Source organism: Meriones unguiculatus, chromosome 2, assembly GCF_030254825.1.
Source record: "Meriones unguiculatus strain TT.TT164.6M chromosome 2, Bangor_MerUng_6.1, whole genome shotgun sequence".
Lineage (NCBI taxonomy): Eukaryota > Metazoa > Chordata > Mammalia > Rodentia > Muridae > Meriones > Meriones unguiculatus.
The window spans coordinates 180550593-180569163 of NC_083350.1; the positions used below are offsets into that span (position 1 = coordinate 180550593).

At 38.7% G+C, this 18571-nt stretch overlaps 1 protein-coding gene and 1 pseudogene across 4 annotated transcripts in view; one reads left to right on the forward strand and one right to left on the reverse strand.

Moving 5' to 3' along the window:
• Fstl5 (follistatin like 5) overlaps positions 1-18571 on the forward strand; it is a 692962-nt gene that overhangs the window by 321851 nt on the left and 352540 nt on the right. For all 4 annotated transcript variants that reach the window (XM_060378450.1, XM_060378449.1, XM_060378448.1 and 1 more), the window contains exon 6: positions 17531-17651. In XM_060378450.1, the coding sequence (XP_060234433.1) occupies positions 17531-17651 (121 nt within the window). The remainder of the gene's footprint in view (positions 1-17530; positions 17652-18571) is intronic.
• Positions 15653-16103, reverse strand: LOC110540465 (cell division control protein 42 homolog; annotated as a pseudogene).

The following is an 18571-nucleotide window of genomic DNA, read 5'->3' on the forward strand; positions in this document are numbered from 1 at the left end:
AAAATTAAATAAAAAGTAAAAATAAATAAAAGGAGTTTTCCCAGCTAACAAGGTAGACATGGTAATAATGATTTTGCAATATTTACATGTAGCAAGTGTTTGTCTTTAAATAATTAAAATACTTACTTAGGGACCATTAAAGCTTATTTTGAATCGATGAAAACCATTATATTTCTCTCTCTTTTCTCTAATTCTGAGCCACTTAGCACACTTATTTACAGTGAGATTAGTAAGGATTGTTTTGTCTTATGGACTAAAGCTATTTTAGTTGGAACTAAGTAGTTGCAAACAAACAAGTACTTCTGTGAAAACAGAGAGAGGTGAGTGAAGGTCCCCTGTGTATTTTATGATGATTAATCCTGTTTAATATAGAAGAGTAAAAGGTACAAATGAATTTATCCAAATCAGCACTTAATGGAGAATTGGTAAATATTTTCATGTCAAAAGGACATAATCCTACCATGTATACAAGATAGTGTAGTGGGAATCCAGTGTTTGGCTTATACTACCATTGTCAATTTCAGCAGATAGATCCTACAAGTAATGGAAATTCCCTTAGTAAAAAGGATTTTACAACTTTTCTTGTATAATTTCGAGTTGTTTTTATGTAAGATGATATTGAATCAAATGGTGAATATTTTATTCCTTCCTTTCCAACTTGGATACCTGTGATTCTTTGGACCTTCTGATGGTTTCATGTAGAATTTCCAGTGTTTCCTTAGTGAAGTGGCACTTTTGTCCCATTCTGGCTACTCCAGACAAAACTTACCATCCCCCCTTATTGAATGTTATGGTCACAGAGGGTATGTTGCAATATGTTGTTACCAGTTACAGCTGTATAAAGTTTGCTCTGAGGTTTTATCATGAAAGTATTCTGAATTTTATTAAGGGTTCTCTGTCTATTGAGATAATACTATAATATCTATTCTTCATTTTGTTCCTGTGGTACCATGTATCTGTGAATTTATGTTTATGAATGTTCCTTTAATTCTTTATATGAGGCTCAGTGGATCCTGGGAGGGATCTTTTTGTTTGGTTGGTTGTTTGGTTGGTTGTTTGTTTGTTTGTTTGTTTGTTTGTTTGGTTGGTTGGTTGGTTGGTTGTTTGGTTGTTTGGTTGTTTGGTTGTTTGGTTGGTTGTTTGGTTGGCTGGTTGGTTGTTTGGTTGTTTGTTTGTTTGTTTGTTTGGTTGGTTGTTTGGTTGTTTGGTTGGTTGGTTGGTTGTTTGGTTGGTTGGTTGGTTGGTTGTTTGGTTGTTTGGTTGGTTGGTTGGTTTCCTTTTTCACTGTAATCCTTGTAGCCCCATCTTTCCTCCCCTCCCAGCCCCACCTTTCCTCTCTTTCCCTCCCTCTTCCCCATCTACCTCAGGCCATCAAGTTGTATCAGACTGAGCTTGTCCTCTTCCTCTGTGGCCTGTCAAGGCAGACACACCCTGAGAAAGTGATCAAAAAGCTGGCGACTGAGTCACAGTCAGATGCACTTCACACTTCCTTACTAGAGGACCCACATGAGGCCAAAGCTGCCCATCTGCTACATCATTGTAGGGGGCCTTGGTTGATGATCATTGCTCCTTGGTTGATGATTCAGTCTCAGCAAGCCCCTTTGGGCCCTGGTTAGTTGGCTGTTAATCTTCTTATGGTGCTCCTGTCACCTCCTGGTCCTTTTCTCTTTCCTCCCGCTTATCCACAGGACTCCCTAAGCATCACTCATTGTCTGGCTATGAGTCTCAGCATCTGTTTTGAAGCACTGCTTGGTATAGCCTCTCAGAGCACGACTCTGAAATGCCCCTGTCTGCAAGTTTAACAGGGCATCCTTCATAGTGTCAGGGGTTGGCACTCTGCCATAGGGTGGGTCTTTGGTTGGGCCAGGCACTGGTTGGGCATTCCTTCAATCTGTACTCTATCTGCTCTATCTTTATCCCTGCATATCTCATAGGTAGGGTAAATTTTGGGTCGAAGTTTTTGTGGGTGATTTGGTATTCTCCCTGGGAATAATCTTAATGTATAATTTGATTGGTATTTCTAGAATGTTGTTGAAGTCTTTGTAAGTATTTTCAGTAGAGACACTTATCTATAGCTTTCAGCTTTCTGCCCTCTCTTTCTCTCCTATTACTTCCATTCTTCCTCCTCTCCTTTTCTTCCTTCCTGTCTCTTTTCCCCATCTTCCTTTCCTTCTGATGTCTGACTTCTGATACCAGCATAATGTAGGACTGTTAAAATGTGATACAGAAGACTTAGATCATCTTCATCTTATTTCATCTGACTGATCTGAAATAATTTGTATTATTGGCAAATGTTTGGCAGAATTGAGCAGTGATGTAATGAGATCTTGGTGTTTCCTTTGATAGAAAACATTTATTATTACTATCTTACTTGTTACTGCCAGGTTTTTTTTTTTTTCATGAGTCATATCATTCAATCAGATTAATTGTGTTTATGTGTGCATCCAGAAATTTGCTCATTTTTTTCCTCCATTGACAATTTTGGGAATTTGTAATTCTTAATAGACTCCAAATATCCAGTGAATTTATTTTGTGAAAAAGTCTCCATTTTCATCTGTGCTTTTATTTATCCTTGTCTTCTTTCTTTTGTCTTCATTAAACTAAAATTTGTATATTTTTTTAACTTTTATTAATTATTTATTTATTCATTTTGTATCCCCCCGTAAGCCCCTCCCTCCTTCCCTCCCAGCACCACCCCCCCCCCTACTTTCTGCATGCATGACCCTCCTCAAGTCCACTGATAGGGGAGGTTCTCCTCTCCTTTCTGATCTTAGTCTATCAGTTCTCAACAGAAGTGGCTGCATTGTCAGAGTTCTAGGTTATCTCCATGGTTGGAGTATGAGTCTCTGGGAAGTTCCCTGTGTTCAAATTTTCTTGTTCTGTTGCTCTCCTTGTGGAGTTCCTGTCCTCTCCAGCTCTTACATTTAAGAAAGATACACAAAATCAACTCTAATTTGTTGATCTTTGTGTCTTTCATTATTGGTATTTTATTTCTCTTCTGATACTCTGTATTACTTTTTCTCTACTCATTTTTAGTTTTATTTTTGTTTTTCTAGCTCCTTGAAGCACAGTGGTAGGCTGATTTATTGGGATATTTTCAGGGGTTTTTTGAAGTAAATAATTGGTATAAATTTCTCTTTTAGTACTGATTTTGCTATATCCTCAAGGTTCGGGCACATTATTTTCCATTTTTATTTGTCTCATTTTTCAACTGCATTCATTACTTTTGTATTAATTATGTGGGTTTTTCAATAATGTTGATTTGAATATATCTGCAAAGTCCCCAAGGATCCTCTTGTTATTGATTTCTGTCTTTATTTTGGTTTCTAAATAAATTCCTCATAATTTTAGTTTTTAAAATTGTTATCAGTACTGCTTTGTAGAAAATTCTACGGGATATCCTTCAGAACATAACATGTGCTCTCAAAGGAATGGTTCTATAGGTGCCCGGTGGAATGTATGAATGTCAGGTCCATTTCATTTAGTTCTAATTTAATTCTGATATCCTTGTTGATTTTCTCTCTGTATGCTCTTTTCATCACTGTGTATAAGGTTTTGAAGTTCCTGATATTCCTATACTGTAGGTTGTAACTGTATTTATACTAATATTTTCTCTATATAATTGAGTTTTCTCATATGCAGTGCCTTTATATTTAGAGTTTGTTTGGCTTATCTGAACCAACTTCTTTCTCCCTTCATATTAATATTTTTTCTTTACTGATTTTGATTAAAATTTACTCCAGTAGATAAAAGCATGATTACTATTGCTTTTAAAAACATAGATTTAAATAGAATATTTTTCTTGCTCTTTTGTTTTGCTCTTTCTTTTTTTATATTTTTTTTATCTATTACAGTTTTTTCACTTTGTATCACAGCTGTTGTCCCACTCTCCTCCCCTCGCAATCCCACTCTCCTCCCTCCCTCATCTCCTCCCATGCCCCTCTTTAAGTCCACTGATAGGGGAGGTCTTCCCCTTCCTTCTGACCCTGGCCTATCAGGTCTCATTAGGTGAGATGATCTGAGAGCCAGACACTGAGCTCTTTCAATCTATGTGTGTTCTTAGCAATGACTCTGGTTCTTGAAAGCATCATGTGCATGGGAATTCTTATTTTTTTTTTCATTTACTCATTCTGGTTTTTAATTGGAAAATTTAAAATATTTATACTGTACTATGATCTGGAAATCTTTTATTATTGCAATTTTATTCTATAATTTAGGGGTGTTATGGTTATCTTGCTCATCCCTGCCCCACCTCTTTCTTTTATGGTTATTTTTCCTTCATTATTTTGTTTTGATTCTTGTCTCATAATTTTATTGTATCAATGTTCTAATTTTTTTGTCAACTTGACACAAAAAATATAGACATTTGAGAAGACTGACCCTCATTTGAGGAATTGTCTCCATCAAATTGGCTTACAGGCATTTTTCGATTAATGATAAAATTTCTTGAATAATTTTTTCTTCGAACGTTTTCTTGATTAATGATTAATGTAAGAGAGTCAAGATCAAGTATGCATGGTGAGCTGTATAGGAAAAGTAGCTGAGCAAGCCATACAAGGCAGTCCAGCACACAGCATTTCTCCAAGGTGTCTGTTTCAGATTCAGTCTTCAGGTTTTTCCTTGAGTTTCTATGAGGACCTCCCTTAACAAGGGACTATAATGTGGAAGTGGATGCCAAAATTTGCTTTGATGTTTTATCACAGCAATGGAAAGCAAATGTGAAGCGTCAACTATATGATTCTGCTTTGTTATGCCCATGAGTCCCACAAATCCCATCCTTTGATTATAATCAGATATTTTTAAATGATTATAAAAATTAAAGAACAAAAGGGTAAAACATAATTACAAACTATAATTGTACTCTACTGATCTCCAAATGTTCAATTTCGAGGTCACGTTTTACATATTTTGTTGCCTTTCTCCTAACTTAATTATCTCATATTTAATTATCATGTACTCGCAGACATCCGTCTCCAGAGATACCTACTAGATACAGTATAGGTTAGATTGTAAATCTGTCCTGCCAAGGCTGTAAGCACAAGCTTGTCACCAGGAAGAATCTCAGCATGCCATCTTCAGGGCAGTGCCTTTGGATAGGGGTCATGGTATCTTACAGTTGCTGGATTTTATTTCGGCAGGCCTAGCCCTGCAATACAAAGCGATTCCTGAACTTGCTCATCCATTTTATTCCATGTCACACAGAACCAATCAAAAATTGTACTAACTAAAGTTAAAGAAGATAGGGTGGATTTTGTGCCTTCATAACTGAGGTTAGCACTAAGTGTAATGGCACCTAACGGGGCTTTTAACAACCAGTATTTGGCATTGTCTCTTTAGGTTATTTCAGGCATACACCCCAGCTCTCATCAATGTAGACTGGAACATTATTCTGCTGGGTGCAAATCTCCTTTCACATCATGCTACATCTTCACAGACTATCCTGGATACAGGATCTTTTGGGCTTGTATTGTCTTTCACTGTGAGAGCCCAGAGCTCTTTCAAGGAATCCTTCTGCAGTTCATTCTCCATCTTACCCTCCTGGAGATTTTCTCTGTGCTTCAGTTCCCACACTCTGGAAAGAGCTGATAGTTGAGTATTTCCCTGGTTTTCAGTGCTAACTTGAGCATAGAGGCTTCATCCATTCCCTTAGCCTGCAGCAAATTGGAGTAGCTGGTCCAGCACTGTGTTACAATGCCCTATTTCCTGGAACTGAATTCCAAGTTAAGGATTTCACAATCTCTCCCCAACAAAGAAGCCACTTTTCCCATGTTGCATTGCTTGGTTTAAGTGGAAAAATTCTTCCTTTTAACTTCAAAGGGCCTTGCTTATGATTATGCTAAAACGTTGCTGTATTTCCAAAGTTCCTAAAGTGCTTTATTTCCACAGTTCTTATGAATATTTTTATTGCAAACTAGTTTTTCCAATTGATGTTTCTCCAAATATACTAATCTTGATGACTTTTTTTTTTTTCAGTGTCTTGCTTTTCTCTCAATTACAAAGTTTTTGTCTGTCTTATTATATGCTGTATTTCAAACTTTGGAACAGTGGTTAGCAAGCCAAGGCAATGGATAAAAACTATCCGTTGACTAAATGGCTAATGGAGAAGAGTAGGGAGAATAGTTTGCTGAGAGGAAAGTAAAAAGCAAAAATTCTGGACCATAAACAATACAATTTCAAAGGATTGAATTATCTATGAGTGATGACATTGCTTATAAAAATTCTGTAAGCTTGTTATGTAGATTCAAGATCCACACTGTAACACAAACTCTTAGCAGCATGCTGACCTTGAGCTGTACAATCATAATCCAGCTGAGATAAAACAAAAACACATAAGCAAATACCAAAAAGCTGGAAACTTCTCTCCTAGGTATAAAAATTAATTTCATTTTAGCAACAGATTAGACAAAAATATGAGGCATAAAATGAAAAAACAAACTAATATCTTTGATTGAGCTACCCAATTACAAATTTATGTGAGACATAGAAGTTAGTAATATTGAAATGTCTGATAAATTCCAGTGTTACTATATCCTAAATATTGTCCTAACTTCAGCAATATGAGTGATCAGGAAAAATTACAGTGAGGTGAGATCAGATACATTGCCAACTCCCAGGCCCTAGAAAAATAATTATATGTTGTCTAATCAATAACAGATGGATAATGACTGAGGGGTCTTTTGCTTCTTCAAGGGAAAGAAAGACTTTATTTTCCCTAAAGGCTTATTGCTGTGATTGCTTCAGCCATTAGGCAGTAGTGTTGATCCCTGCAGCTAGAAAGTGCAGAGCATATGGTGTAATACTCAGCATCCATAGCATCTATGTATGAGACTAGTTAAGCCAAGAGAAGCCTATACCTTCCCCTTGTCTATTTTACAAACACCACCTTAATCAAGAAAAATTAAAAATCAATAAAAAATTATCTACAAGAACATATTTGATAAAGTGTAAAATTCAAGTGAAGGCATGCTGCTTCAGAATGGCTAGTCTAACCTTATAAAAGTTCCCTGAGGTCCAGACGGTGTGTCTGGTTAATTTTTCTATATAGTGTTTTTATTTGCTATTTATTTATAATAAAATTATGATAAAAATAAAGAAATACATTAGGGAGGACCTTGTTGGCCTTTAGTACATTGTCATTATATGTCATTGCTTAGGGTATTTAGTATATGTTGATGCCATTTTCTTTTTATTTCTTTAAGGGCTTTGTTTGTTTAATACATCTGAAAAGAATTCATATACAAAGAGTTGAGACACAAGAAAGCAATGGTTCAGCACTAACGAATCCAGAAGATCAGGAGTGGGGAAGGAGAGTACCTAAACATTTTTAAAAACGGGAACCTGCAAACAAAACAGCCTGATAAAGTCTCTATTAACACTTATGAAGAGTCATGGGGCTCTTGCCATTTTCTTGAGAGAACTTCCTCCAGTTGTTCAAGGGTTCCTAATTAAAAGGGGAGATAGCCCTGACTTGGTTAATAGTATGCACCCCAGCCCACATGCTCATAGCTTCTGAATGAACCAAGCCTGTCCCCTCATCAGCTGAAAGGAAATGGCCTTCATCAGTAACCATGTGTCTTCCAACACCAACCCTTAAGGAATGTACCCAGTCTTCAGCTTAATCTAGGCACAGCTAAGCATAGATTTTGCCCCTGACTGACAGGGGCAAAAGTGCTTTTTTTAATTAATAACTCAATCTATTAAATGTACTTCAAAAGCTGCAATATTTTTTATTTATCAATGAAATAAGTTAGAAAAATTTCCCCCAAATCATCTAATGGCAGACAAATACCCTTGAAAGTCAGTCACATATAGAGTGCATCCTAGAAAGAGGGACAAGGCAGCTTCCACCCACCGTCACAAGTTTCATCAAAGACTGGATCAGCTTAAGGGTGGAGAGAAAAGGCATATTCAAGAAGGAACATGTTATTAAGTAAAGCAATTCTATACTCCTTCCTAAGAGTACCAGGTGGGGACGTATTTGCTAAATTAGACCTAGGGAGTAGAATGTGGGAATAACCTGTCCTCTGGTTTTCAAATTTCTAAAAACAAGAGTAAGAAACAACCCTCTATACACCCCAAAAGGAGGGATGGGTTGGAGTAAAAAAAAACAAAAGCAAAAGACATGAACATGCCCCATTTCACTCTCCAAAATGGAACCAGCGAACAGCTTTGACAATTCGAATTAGTTTATTACAGTCAAACACAAGCATGCCTTGCGTTTGCTTTAAACAAAACAATACATTTGTGGAGATTTGTTGTTCTTTTTATTGTTTTTTTTTTCATCAATTACACTTTATTCATTCTGCATCCCCCCATAAGCCCCTCCCTCCTCCCATCCCAATCCCACCCTCCCTCCTCCCTCTGCATGCATGCCACTCCCCAAGTCCACTAATAGGGGAGGTTCTCCTCTCCTTTCTGATCTTAGTCTGTCAGTTCACATCAAAAGTGGCTGTATTGTCCTCTACTGTGGCCTGGTAAGGCTGCTCCCCCCCCCCAGAGGGAGGTGATCAAAGAGCAGGCCAATCAGATTATGTCAGAGGCAGTCCCTCTTCACATTACTATGTAACCCAATTGGACTCTGAACTGCCCTGGGCTACATCTGTGCAGGGGTTCTAGGTTATCTCCAAGAATAGACCTTGGTTGGAGTATGAGTCTCTGGGAAGTTCCCTATGTTCAAATTTTCTTGTTCTGTTGCTCTCCTTGTGGAGACCCTGTCCTCTCCAGCTCTTACTATTTCCCAGTTCTTACCTAAAATTCTGTTCACCTGCCCAACAGTTGCCCCTCCGGCTCAGCATCTGCTTTGATAGTCTGAAGGGCAGAGGCTTTCAGAGGCCCTCTGTGGTAGGTTCCTAGGTTGTTTCCTGTTTTCTTCTTCTTCTGATGTCCATCCTCTTTGCCTTTCTGGATGGGGATTGGATGTTTTAGTTAGGGTCCTCTCTCTTGCTTAGTTTCTTTAGATGCACAGGTTGTAGTGGGTTTGTCCTATGTTGTATGTCTATATGAGTGAGTATATACCATGTGTGTCTTTTTGCTTCTGAGACAACTCACTCAGGATGATCCTTTCCAGATCCCACCATTTACCTGCAAATTTCATGATTTCCTTATTTTTCATTGCTGAGTAATATTCCATTGTGTAGATGTACCACAATTTCTGCATCCATTCTTCAGTTGAGGGGCATCTGGGTTGTTTCCAGCTTCTGGCTATTACAAATAAAGCTGCTACAAACATGGTTGAGCAAATGTCCTTTTTGTGTACTTGAGCCTCTTTTGGATATATGCCCAGTAGTGGTATGGCTGGATCTTGAGGAAGCGCTATTCCTAGTTGTCTGAGAAAGCGCCAGATTGATTTCCAGAGTGGTTGTACAAGTTTACATTCCCACCAGCAGTGGAGAAGGGTTCCCCTTTCTCCACAACCTCTCCAGCATGTGTTGTCACTTGAGTTTTTGATCTTGGCCATTCTCATGGGTGTAAGGTGAAATCTCAGGGTTGTTTTGATTTGCATTTCCCTAATGGCTAATGAGGTTGAGCATTTATTTAAGTGCTTCTCTGCCATTCGGTATTCCTCTACAGAGAATTCTCTGTTTAGCTCTGTTCCCCATTTTTTAAGTGGATTACTTGGTTTGCTGCTTTTCAGCTTCTTTAGTTCTTTATATATACTGGATATGAGTCCTCTGTCAGATAAAGGGTTGGTGAAGATTCTTTCCCAATCTGTAGGTGGTCGCTTTGTTTTGATGACGGTGTCCTTTGCTTTACAGAAGCTTTTCAGTTTCATGAGGTCCCATTTATTGGTTGTTGCTCTTAGAGCCTGTGCTGTTGGTGTTCTGTTCAGGAAGTTTCCCCCTGTACCAATGAGTTCTAGGGTATTTCCCACTTTTTTTTCAAGCCGATTTAATGTGTCTGGTTTTATGTTGAGGTCTTTGATCCACTTGGACTTCAGTTTTGTGCAGGGTGACAAGTATGGATCTATTTTCATTTTTCTACATGTAGACATCCAGTTAGACCAGCACCATTTGTTGAAGATGCTATCTTTATTCCATTGTATGGTTTTGGCGTCTTTGTCAAAGATCAGGTGTCCATAAGTGTGTGGGTTTATTTCTGGGTCCTCTGTTCTGTTCCATTGATCCACCATTCTGTTTCTATGCCAGTACCATGCAGTTTTTAAAACTGTTGCTCTATAGTACAACTTAAGATCGGGGATGGAGATACCTCCAGAAGATCTTTTACTGTAGAGGATTGTTTTAGCAATTCTGGGTTTCTTGTTATTCCATATGAAGTTGAGAATTTTCCTTTCCAGGTCTGTAAAGAATTGTGTTGGTAATTTGATGGGCATTGCATTGAATCTGTAGATTGCTTTTGGTAAGATGGCCATTTTTACTATGTTAATCCTACCAAGCCATGAGCATGGGAGATCTTTCCATCTTCTCATATCTTCTTCTAATTCTTTCTTCAGAGATTTGAAATTTTTTTCATACAAGTCTTTGACTTCCTTGGTTAGGGTTACTCTGAGGTACCTTATGTCATTTGTGGCTATTGTGAAGGGTGTTGTTTCCTTAATTTCTTTCTCAGCCCTTTTGTCTTTTGTATACAGGAGGGCTACTGATTTTTTTGAGTTAATTTTGTATCCTGCCACTTTGCTGAAGGTGTTTATCAGCTGTAGGAGTTCCCTGGTAGAGTTTTTGGGGTCACTCACGTATACTATCATATCATCTGCAAATAGTGATAATTTGACTTCTTCCTTTCCAATTTGTATCCCCTTGATCTCCTTCAACTGTCTTATTGCTCTAGCAAGGACTTCCAACACTATGTTGAAGAGATATGGAGAGAGTGGGCAGCCTTGTCTTGTCCCTGATTTCAGTGGGATTGCTTTAAGTTTCTCTCCATTCAGTTTGATGTTGGCTATAGGCTTGCTGTATATCGCCTTTACTATGTTTAGATATGTGCCTTGTATCCCTGATCTCTCCAATACTTTGAACATGAATGGATGTTGGATTTTGTCAAAGGCTTTTTCAGCATCTAGGGAGATTATCATGTGGTTTTTTTCTTTCAATTTGTTAATATGGTGGATCACATTGATGGATTTCCGTATATTGAACCACCCCTGCATACCTGGGATGAAGCCTACTTGGTCATAGTGGATAATATCTTTGATGTGTTCTTGGATTCGGTTTGCAAGTATTTTATTAAGTATTTTTGCATCAATGTTCATAAGGGAGATTGGCCGGAAATTCTCTTTCTTTGTTGAGTCTTTGTGAGGTTTAGGTACCAAGGTGACTGTGGCTTCATAGAATGAATTTGGGAATATTCCTTCTGTTTCTATTTTGTGGAATAGTTTGAAAAGAATTGGTGTTAGCTGTTCTTTGAAGGTCTGGTAGAATTCTGCGCTGAAGCCATCTGGTCCTGGGCTTTTTTTGGATGGGAGACTTTTGATGATCGCTTCTATTTCTTTGGGGGATATAGGTCTATTTAGTTGATTTACCTGGTCCTGGTTCAGCTTTGGTAAGTCAAATCGATCAAGAAAATTGTCCATTTCATTTAGATTTTCAAATTTTGTGGCATATAGACTTTTGAAGTAAGTCCTAATGATTGTTTGGATTTCCTCAGTGTCTGTAGTTATATCCCCCTTTTCATTTCTGATTTTGTTGATTTGGGTGGTGTCTCTCTGCCTTTTAGTTAGCCTGGCTAAGGGTTTGTCGATCTTGTTGATTTTCTCAAAGAACCAGCTCTTGGTTTCATTGATTCTTTGAATTGTTTTATTTGTTTCCAATTGATTGATTTCAGCCCTGAGTTTGATTATTTCCAGCCGTCTACTCCTTCTTGGTGTGTCTGCTTCTTCTTTTTCTAGGGTTATTAAGTGAGCCATTAGGGTGCTTGAATGAGCTGTCTCGAATTTCTTCTTGAAGGCACTTAGTGCTATGAACTTTCCTCTTAGCACTGCTTTCATTGTGTCCCACAAGTTCGGGTATGTTGTGTCTTCATTTTCATTGATTTCTAGAAAGACTTTAATTTCTTTCTTTATTTCTTCCCTGATCCAGCTGTCATTTAGTAACAAGTTGTTCAGTTTCCATGTGTGTGTAGGCTTTTTGTTATTTCTGTTATTGTTGAGGTCCAGCTTTATTCCATGGTGATCAGACAAGATACATGGGATTATTTCAATCTTCTTGTATCTGTTGAGGCTCACTTTGTGACCCACTATGTGGTCTATTTTGGAGAAGGTTCCATGAGGTGCTGAGAAGAAGGTAAATTCTTTTGTGTTTGGGTGTAAAGTTCTGTAAATGTCTGTTAGGTCCATTTGATTCATGACCTCTGTCAGAGACATTGTTTCTTTGTTTAATTTCTGTTTGGTTGACCTGTCCTTTGTTGAGAGTGGGGTGTTGAAGTCTCCCACTATTAATGTGTGTGGATCTATATGTGCTTTAAATTTTATCAATGTTTCTTTCACAAATGTGGGTGCCCTTGTATTTGGGGCATAGATGTTCAGGATTGTGATGTCTTCCTGGTGGAATTTTCCCTTGATGAGTATGAAGTGTCCTTCCCCATCTCTTTTGATTAATTTTGGTTGAAAGTCTATTTTATCAGATATTAGAATGGCTACTCCTGCTTGCTTCTTGGGTCCGTTTGCTTGGAAAGTCGTCTTCCAACCCTTTACCCTCAGGTAATGTCTATCTTTGTGTCTTAGGTGTGTTTCTTGTATGCAACAGATTGCTGGGTTTTGTTTACGTATCCATTCTGTTAATCTGTGTCTTTTTATTGGAGAGTTGAGTCCATTGATGTTGAGAGAGATTAATGACCAGTGGCTGTAAGATCTCTTGATTTTGATATTGGCTGTGGTCATCAGGTTGTGTGCTTGGTTGCTTTTTGTTTTACTGAAGTGAGGTTATTTATTTCCTGTGTTTTCTTGAATGTAGCTAGCTTTCTTGGGTTGTATTTTCCCTTCCAGTGTCTTCTGTAATGCTGGATTTGTTTGTAGGTATTGTTGAAATTTGTTTTTGTCATTGAATATCTTGTTTTCTCCATCTATGAGGACTGAGAGTTTTGCGGGGTATAGTAGCCTGGGCTGACATCTGTGTTCTCTTAGGGTCTGCATGATATCCGTCCAGGCCCTTCTGGCTTTCATAGTCTCTGTTGAAAAGTCAGGTGTGATTCTAATGGGTTTGCCATTATATGTTACTTGGCCTTTTCCCTTGCAGCTTTTAGTATTTTTTCTTTGTTCTGTATACTTACTGTTTTGATTATTATGTGGCGGGAGGATTTTCTTTTCTGGTCAAATTTGTTGGGTGTTCTGTAGGCCTCATGTATTCTAATTGGCCTCTCCTTTAGCTTGGGGAAATTTTCTTCAATGATTTTGTTGAGAATATTTTCTGGGCCTTGGAGAAGGGAGTCTTCTTTTTCCTCTATACCTATTATTCTTAGGTTTTGTCTTTTCATATTGTCTTGCATTTCTTGGATGGTCTGTGTCAGGAATTTTTCGGATTTAACATTTTCTTTGACAGATACATCGATTTCTTCCATTGTATCTTCTACACCTGAGATTCTTTCTTCCATCTCTTGTAGTCTGTTGGTTATGCTTACCTCTGTAGTTCCTGTTTTCTTCCCTAGATTCTTCCTTTCCATTATTTCTTCCATTTGTGTTTTCTTTAATTTTTCCAATTCTATCTTCAGGTCTTGAGTTGTTTTGTTTACTTCCTTCACCTGTCTGATTGTACTTTCCTGTTTTTCTTTTAGTTCCTTCAACTCTATTTCTTTTATTTCATTCAGTGCTTTAAGCATTTCCTTTCTAAAGGCCATAAACTGTTTGGCTGCAGCTTCCTCTATTTCTTTACGGATGGCAATATTCTGTTTGAGTTTATCTTCCTCTATGTCTTTACGAATCTTATTTGTTTCCTCTGTTATCATCTTCATGAGCATACTTGTTAGGTCATCTTCTTGGATTTCAGTTATGGTGGGGTGTCCAGGGCTACTTGCCCCTGGGTAACTGGGTTCTGGAGATGCCATATTGCTCTGTCTTTTGTTGCTTGAGCTTTTACGCTGGCCTCTACCCATTGTGTTATCTTAGGAGTTTGGGGTTATTTTCTGGTGGTTCCTGGGGATCCTGTGGTGGAGAGAATCCCCTTTGCAGAAAGCTGGATTTTCCTGAAGGATGTCTTCTCAGCTTTTTGGGTATAGTCCCTGGATGGCTGGTGTTTTTTCAGGAGTTGCTCACCTCAGGGATATAGACCTGAGTGGTAACTGTGGTCTTTGTTAGTCGAGAGGGTTCTCCTCTCACCCAGGGAAGTCCTGAGGGCAGCTGCCCTGTTTCTGGGTTTCTTGTTGCAAATTTAATGATCAGCTGCTGTGACCCAGTTGGACATCAGGCGCGCCTCAACTGTTTGTGCTTGTGTCTGGAGCACAGCTGAGTGCTGGCGCCTCGGCCCCACTAGACTGCTAGACTTTTTCTGGGGAAGGATTGGGTGATTTAGATCAGTACAGTTTCCTTCCTTCCCCGTGGATTCTCTGGAGACACGGACTCCTAATGTCTTTTTTTGCCCTGGTGCACACTGCTCAGTGTCTGCCAGCTGGCTGGCCACAGAAATTTGCCTGTGCCTGGAGCACAGCTGTGTGATGGTGGCTCAGTCTCTGCCAGCTGTCTGGTGCGCAGAAACTGCCTGTGTCTGCCTTTGCGGCTTTTGGGAGTCTGAGTGGCTCCCTAAGCTGGGTAATTTTCCGGGGACCTTTTCAGGTTGGGGGTGAGCTGAGTGCTCTGAGATCAGACCCGCCGTTTCTATCTCTGGCGGCGAATCAGGCACGCAGGCAGGCAGGGCTCTGTGCAGGAACCTGGGTCCCCGGCTCTGGCTCCGGGCTGGCTCCTGGGGTGCCCGTGGAACCCGCCCGAGTCTTTTCCAGGGGATTCTGGGTGACCTAAGGCCGGTCCCAATCGTTTCCTGTACCCTGGGGTTATCTCTCGACTGAAAATTCCAGTCTCTGATAGTGTGGTGCCCAAGGTTCAGTCTGGGACCGTGACCAGAGACACTGGCTTGCGGCTCTGGGCTGGGGCTGGGGCTGGCGGCCGGCAGCCACTGAACCGGGATTTCTTCCGCGGTTTAGCCGGGTGAGTTAAAAGCTGATTGAATCCCCCACCGTGGGGTATCCTCTCACCTGGGAAACACAGTGACTGTGTTTTATGGCCGAGAGTTCTGATTGCTGGTCACTGTGCTGGTCCTGCTGTGCTGCTGCTCAGAATGAGAGTCCTCCCGGCACCGCCATCTTGCCCCCCAGTCCTCCATGGTTTTTCTCCTTTTTATTGTTTTAAACAAGGAAAAAAAAGCTAACACTCATCACTTTTAGTGCCACACATATTTATTCAAAATTAACTATTACTGGAAGGTCAAGGGGAGCTTAGCAATGGTGCTTGTCTTACATGAGTGCATGCTGGTAGATGTAGGGTGTTTGTCATTATTGCAGAAACATTTTAATTTTTAGTTTGATTTGAACATGATTTTAAGTATGTTCAGCTTAAATAACAGCTGTGCAGAAAGGGCTCTGGAGAAGTGTTCATAGTAGCACAAACCTGTGTCTCTTGTTGGGTTCTGGAGCCTCCAGGGCAACAATATTGCTTTATCAAACACATTCTTTAGGCTTTTCTGTGTGAGGGATGAGCATTACACATAGTTGACAGCTACTTGACAGCTTTCAGATCCCATGGCAGCTTTTCAACAGTCTCTGGAGCTATAGGCTTCTGTTTGTTCTTGGCAAGTTTCTCAAGAGTAGAGGGGTCTTCTTTGAGATTAATTTGGTTTCCAACAAGAAAGAAAGGAGTCTTTGGATAGTGCTGAGTTATCTCAGGTGCCCACTTTTTGTTCACATTTTTGAGTGACAGTGGAGAGACACTGAAAACCACACTAGAAGAACATCTGTTTTGGATAACTCAGTGGTTGTAGTCTGTCATAATCCTTTTGCCCTGCAGTATCAAAAAGTCCAATGGACTCCTCACCAATCATAACCTTGACTGCATAGTTGTCAAAAACAATTGGAACATAATCTGATGGAAGATTTTTCGTCATGTAGGATATCAGGATATATGTTTTACCAACAGCACCATTACCAACAACATACTTAACTGTCTGCATAGTGCAAAGAGTTTTACATGCACTTTTACTATTTCAAATTACATGTTGATCTCAGCTTCTCCTCTGGGGCATTGGCAGCTCTACCTGTTGATCCCATTTTCAGAGAGAGCCCATAAGTCATTCACTCTTCATTCAACTTGGGCCACCAAACCTCCAATATATGGGTATCCTACAAAGGGTTAAAACATAGGTCAGAAGAAATAGAAGATCCTGAGAATAGAATCAGCAGCTGCTTATATTTAACAAAATATATGTGAAATGCTATGTTTTATGCAAAGAAAGATAAATACTTGTGAATGCACAGAGGCTGGTCCCTGAAACCCTTCAGAGAATTTTTTAATGATATACATTAGATGAAGAGCAATTACTTTTTAATGTTAAATGACCATTTTGAGTGCATACTACATGGCTTGATTGCACTTAAACACTTCTATATGAATAGAGCTATAATATTGTATTTATTTTCTAATTGAGTAATGTGAAGTGACTTGCAATATAAACTAAACAGCTATTAAATGGCATGGGTAGGACCCAAATACACTGCTGATGATTACAGTGATTCTGTTTTCTGATTATATTGCCTCCCCTCTAAAACAAAAACAGCAATTTGAGGCTAAGCTACAGGCAGTAGGCATTACTTCCTCCTTATGCGGTAGAATAGTAAGGAATGGGGAATTGTGGACACAACAACGCAAATGCACACTATGGATAGGAATGTCGGCAAAATTTTGTGAGCTCTGCTTTCTGAGAAGCAACAGTCAAAATCAGCAGAGCATAAAAGTGTTGAACCTCAGTCTATGGGAGCGGACAGAGTAGGAATGACGATAATGGTTTGCCTCACCATGCTTGAATAGACTTGTTATCAATCGCTGCATTAATTCTGTCTGGCTCCTGGAAACAGTCATTTGCTTAATAGTTCTTTTGTGAGCAGGGAGTCTAGCCCAATCTCAAATGACTCATCTCCAGCTACAGAGAAATTTAGGCCTAAGGAAACAAAATCTAACTTCACTTTTTCACAAACAATATGAAGAAGGAAGTAGTCACAGCATGCTGCACTTTTCACAACAGGATGGAACTGTGTTTTCTTCTGACACAGGTCAATGAGGCATAGAACATGGTTTTCTTGTGCAGTTGTCTCCTTGAGTTGGTGTAAATAAAGCAAATAATTCAAGCCAAAGAAAAAGCATAAAAGATTTGTTAAATTATACTCTGATGCTTTTCATTAGAAAAGTCTGTATCTTAGCTTTGTCATTGTAGTGGTGAAAAATAATTGTTCAATAACCAAAATCCATATTTGCTATTGATTTCTTTTTTTAACTATTCTTCAGATTTAAAGTATTCTATTCTGTGACTGTTACCTATAATTAACTATATTATATACAAACATTAAGACACAGCTATAAAGATTTTATTGTATTGGTTGCCAGGTGATTAAACAGGAAGAACTCTACAAGGACCTTTCTGACTGTTCTTTGTACGATCTGCTTAAGTATGATGACTTCAATGCTGACAAGCACCTTGCTCTTGAAGAATTCTACAGAGCATTTCGTAAGTACAGGCTCAATATTTAGTTCATTTTGCTCCTTTTTTTTTTTCCTGTTGCTTTATGCAAGATGATCTGTCAGCTTGATCCAAAGTACAAGCTATTTCTTAGAAGTGTTATAAGGAAGAGAAATCAAGGTTTTGGCTCCTCCAGAGTGTATGCAAAGCTAGGGGATTTTGCATTTCCAAAACCCAGTGGAATTGCTCTCTTTCCTAGAGTATCCTGTGTCTTACTGACTTTAGTGTGAAAGTCAGTTTACAAAGCTGTCTTTGAGGCTACTCTAGAGGAAGAACACTGACCTGTTGTCTCTATGTACCAAAAACTATTTAGTTACTTGTGCAATGATATTTACAACTTCATTGGGATTGCAAAATAAATTAACAGATGAGGTTACTGTATATTCCAGGAGCTATTGCTTTTAGAATTTTTTTCTTTTTGTTTATGTTCATACTAAGGTACTCCAGAACAACATATATTTGTTTGAGTTGCTTAAATGTCTCTTAGAATAAAGAACTGTACTTTCTGTATATTTTTGCATAAAAAATTTAAAATTATTTAGTCAACATAAATTTCCTATTTGACCATTCTTTAAAAATAACTTCAAAAAAAGGACAATAAAACCACCCAAAAACAAAATAAAAACAATGAAAGAATCAAGTTATGCTCAAGACGAAAACAAATAAACAAACCAACAACAAATAAACAGATATGGGGACTTGCAAAGCACTAAAAAAGTATATTATGCATTCAACTGAGTACATGAAAACAAACTTTGAGACAGAGAGCTTGATTATAGATGGACAGCCTTTGCTGAAAAAAAAATAGAAATATGATGTACATTACTGTAAATGATCTGTTTAAAATTAAACTGTTTCCATCTTACAGGTGACTGATTGGGAAGAAGTTACTTTAAAAAAAGTATTAT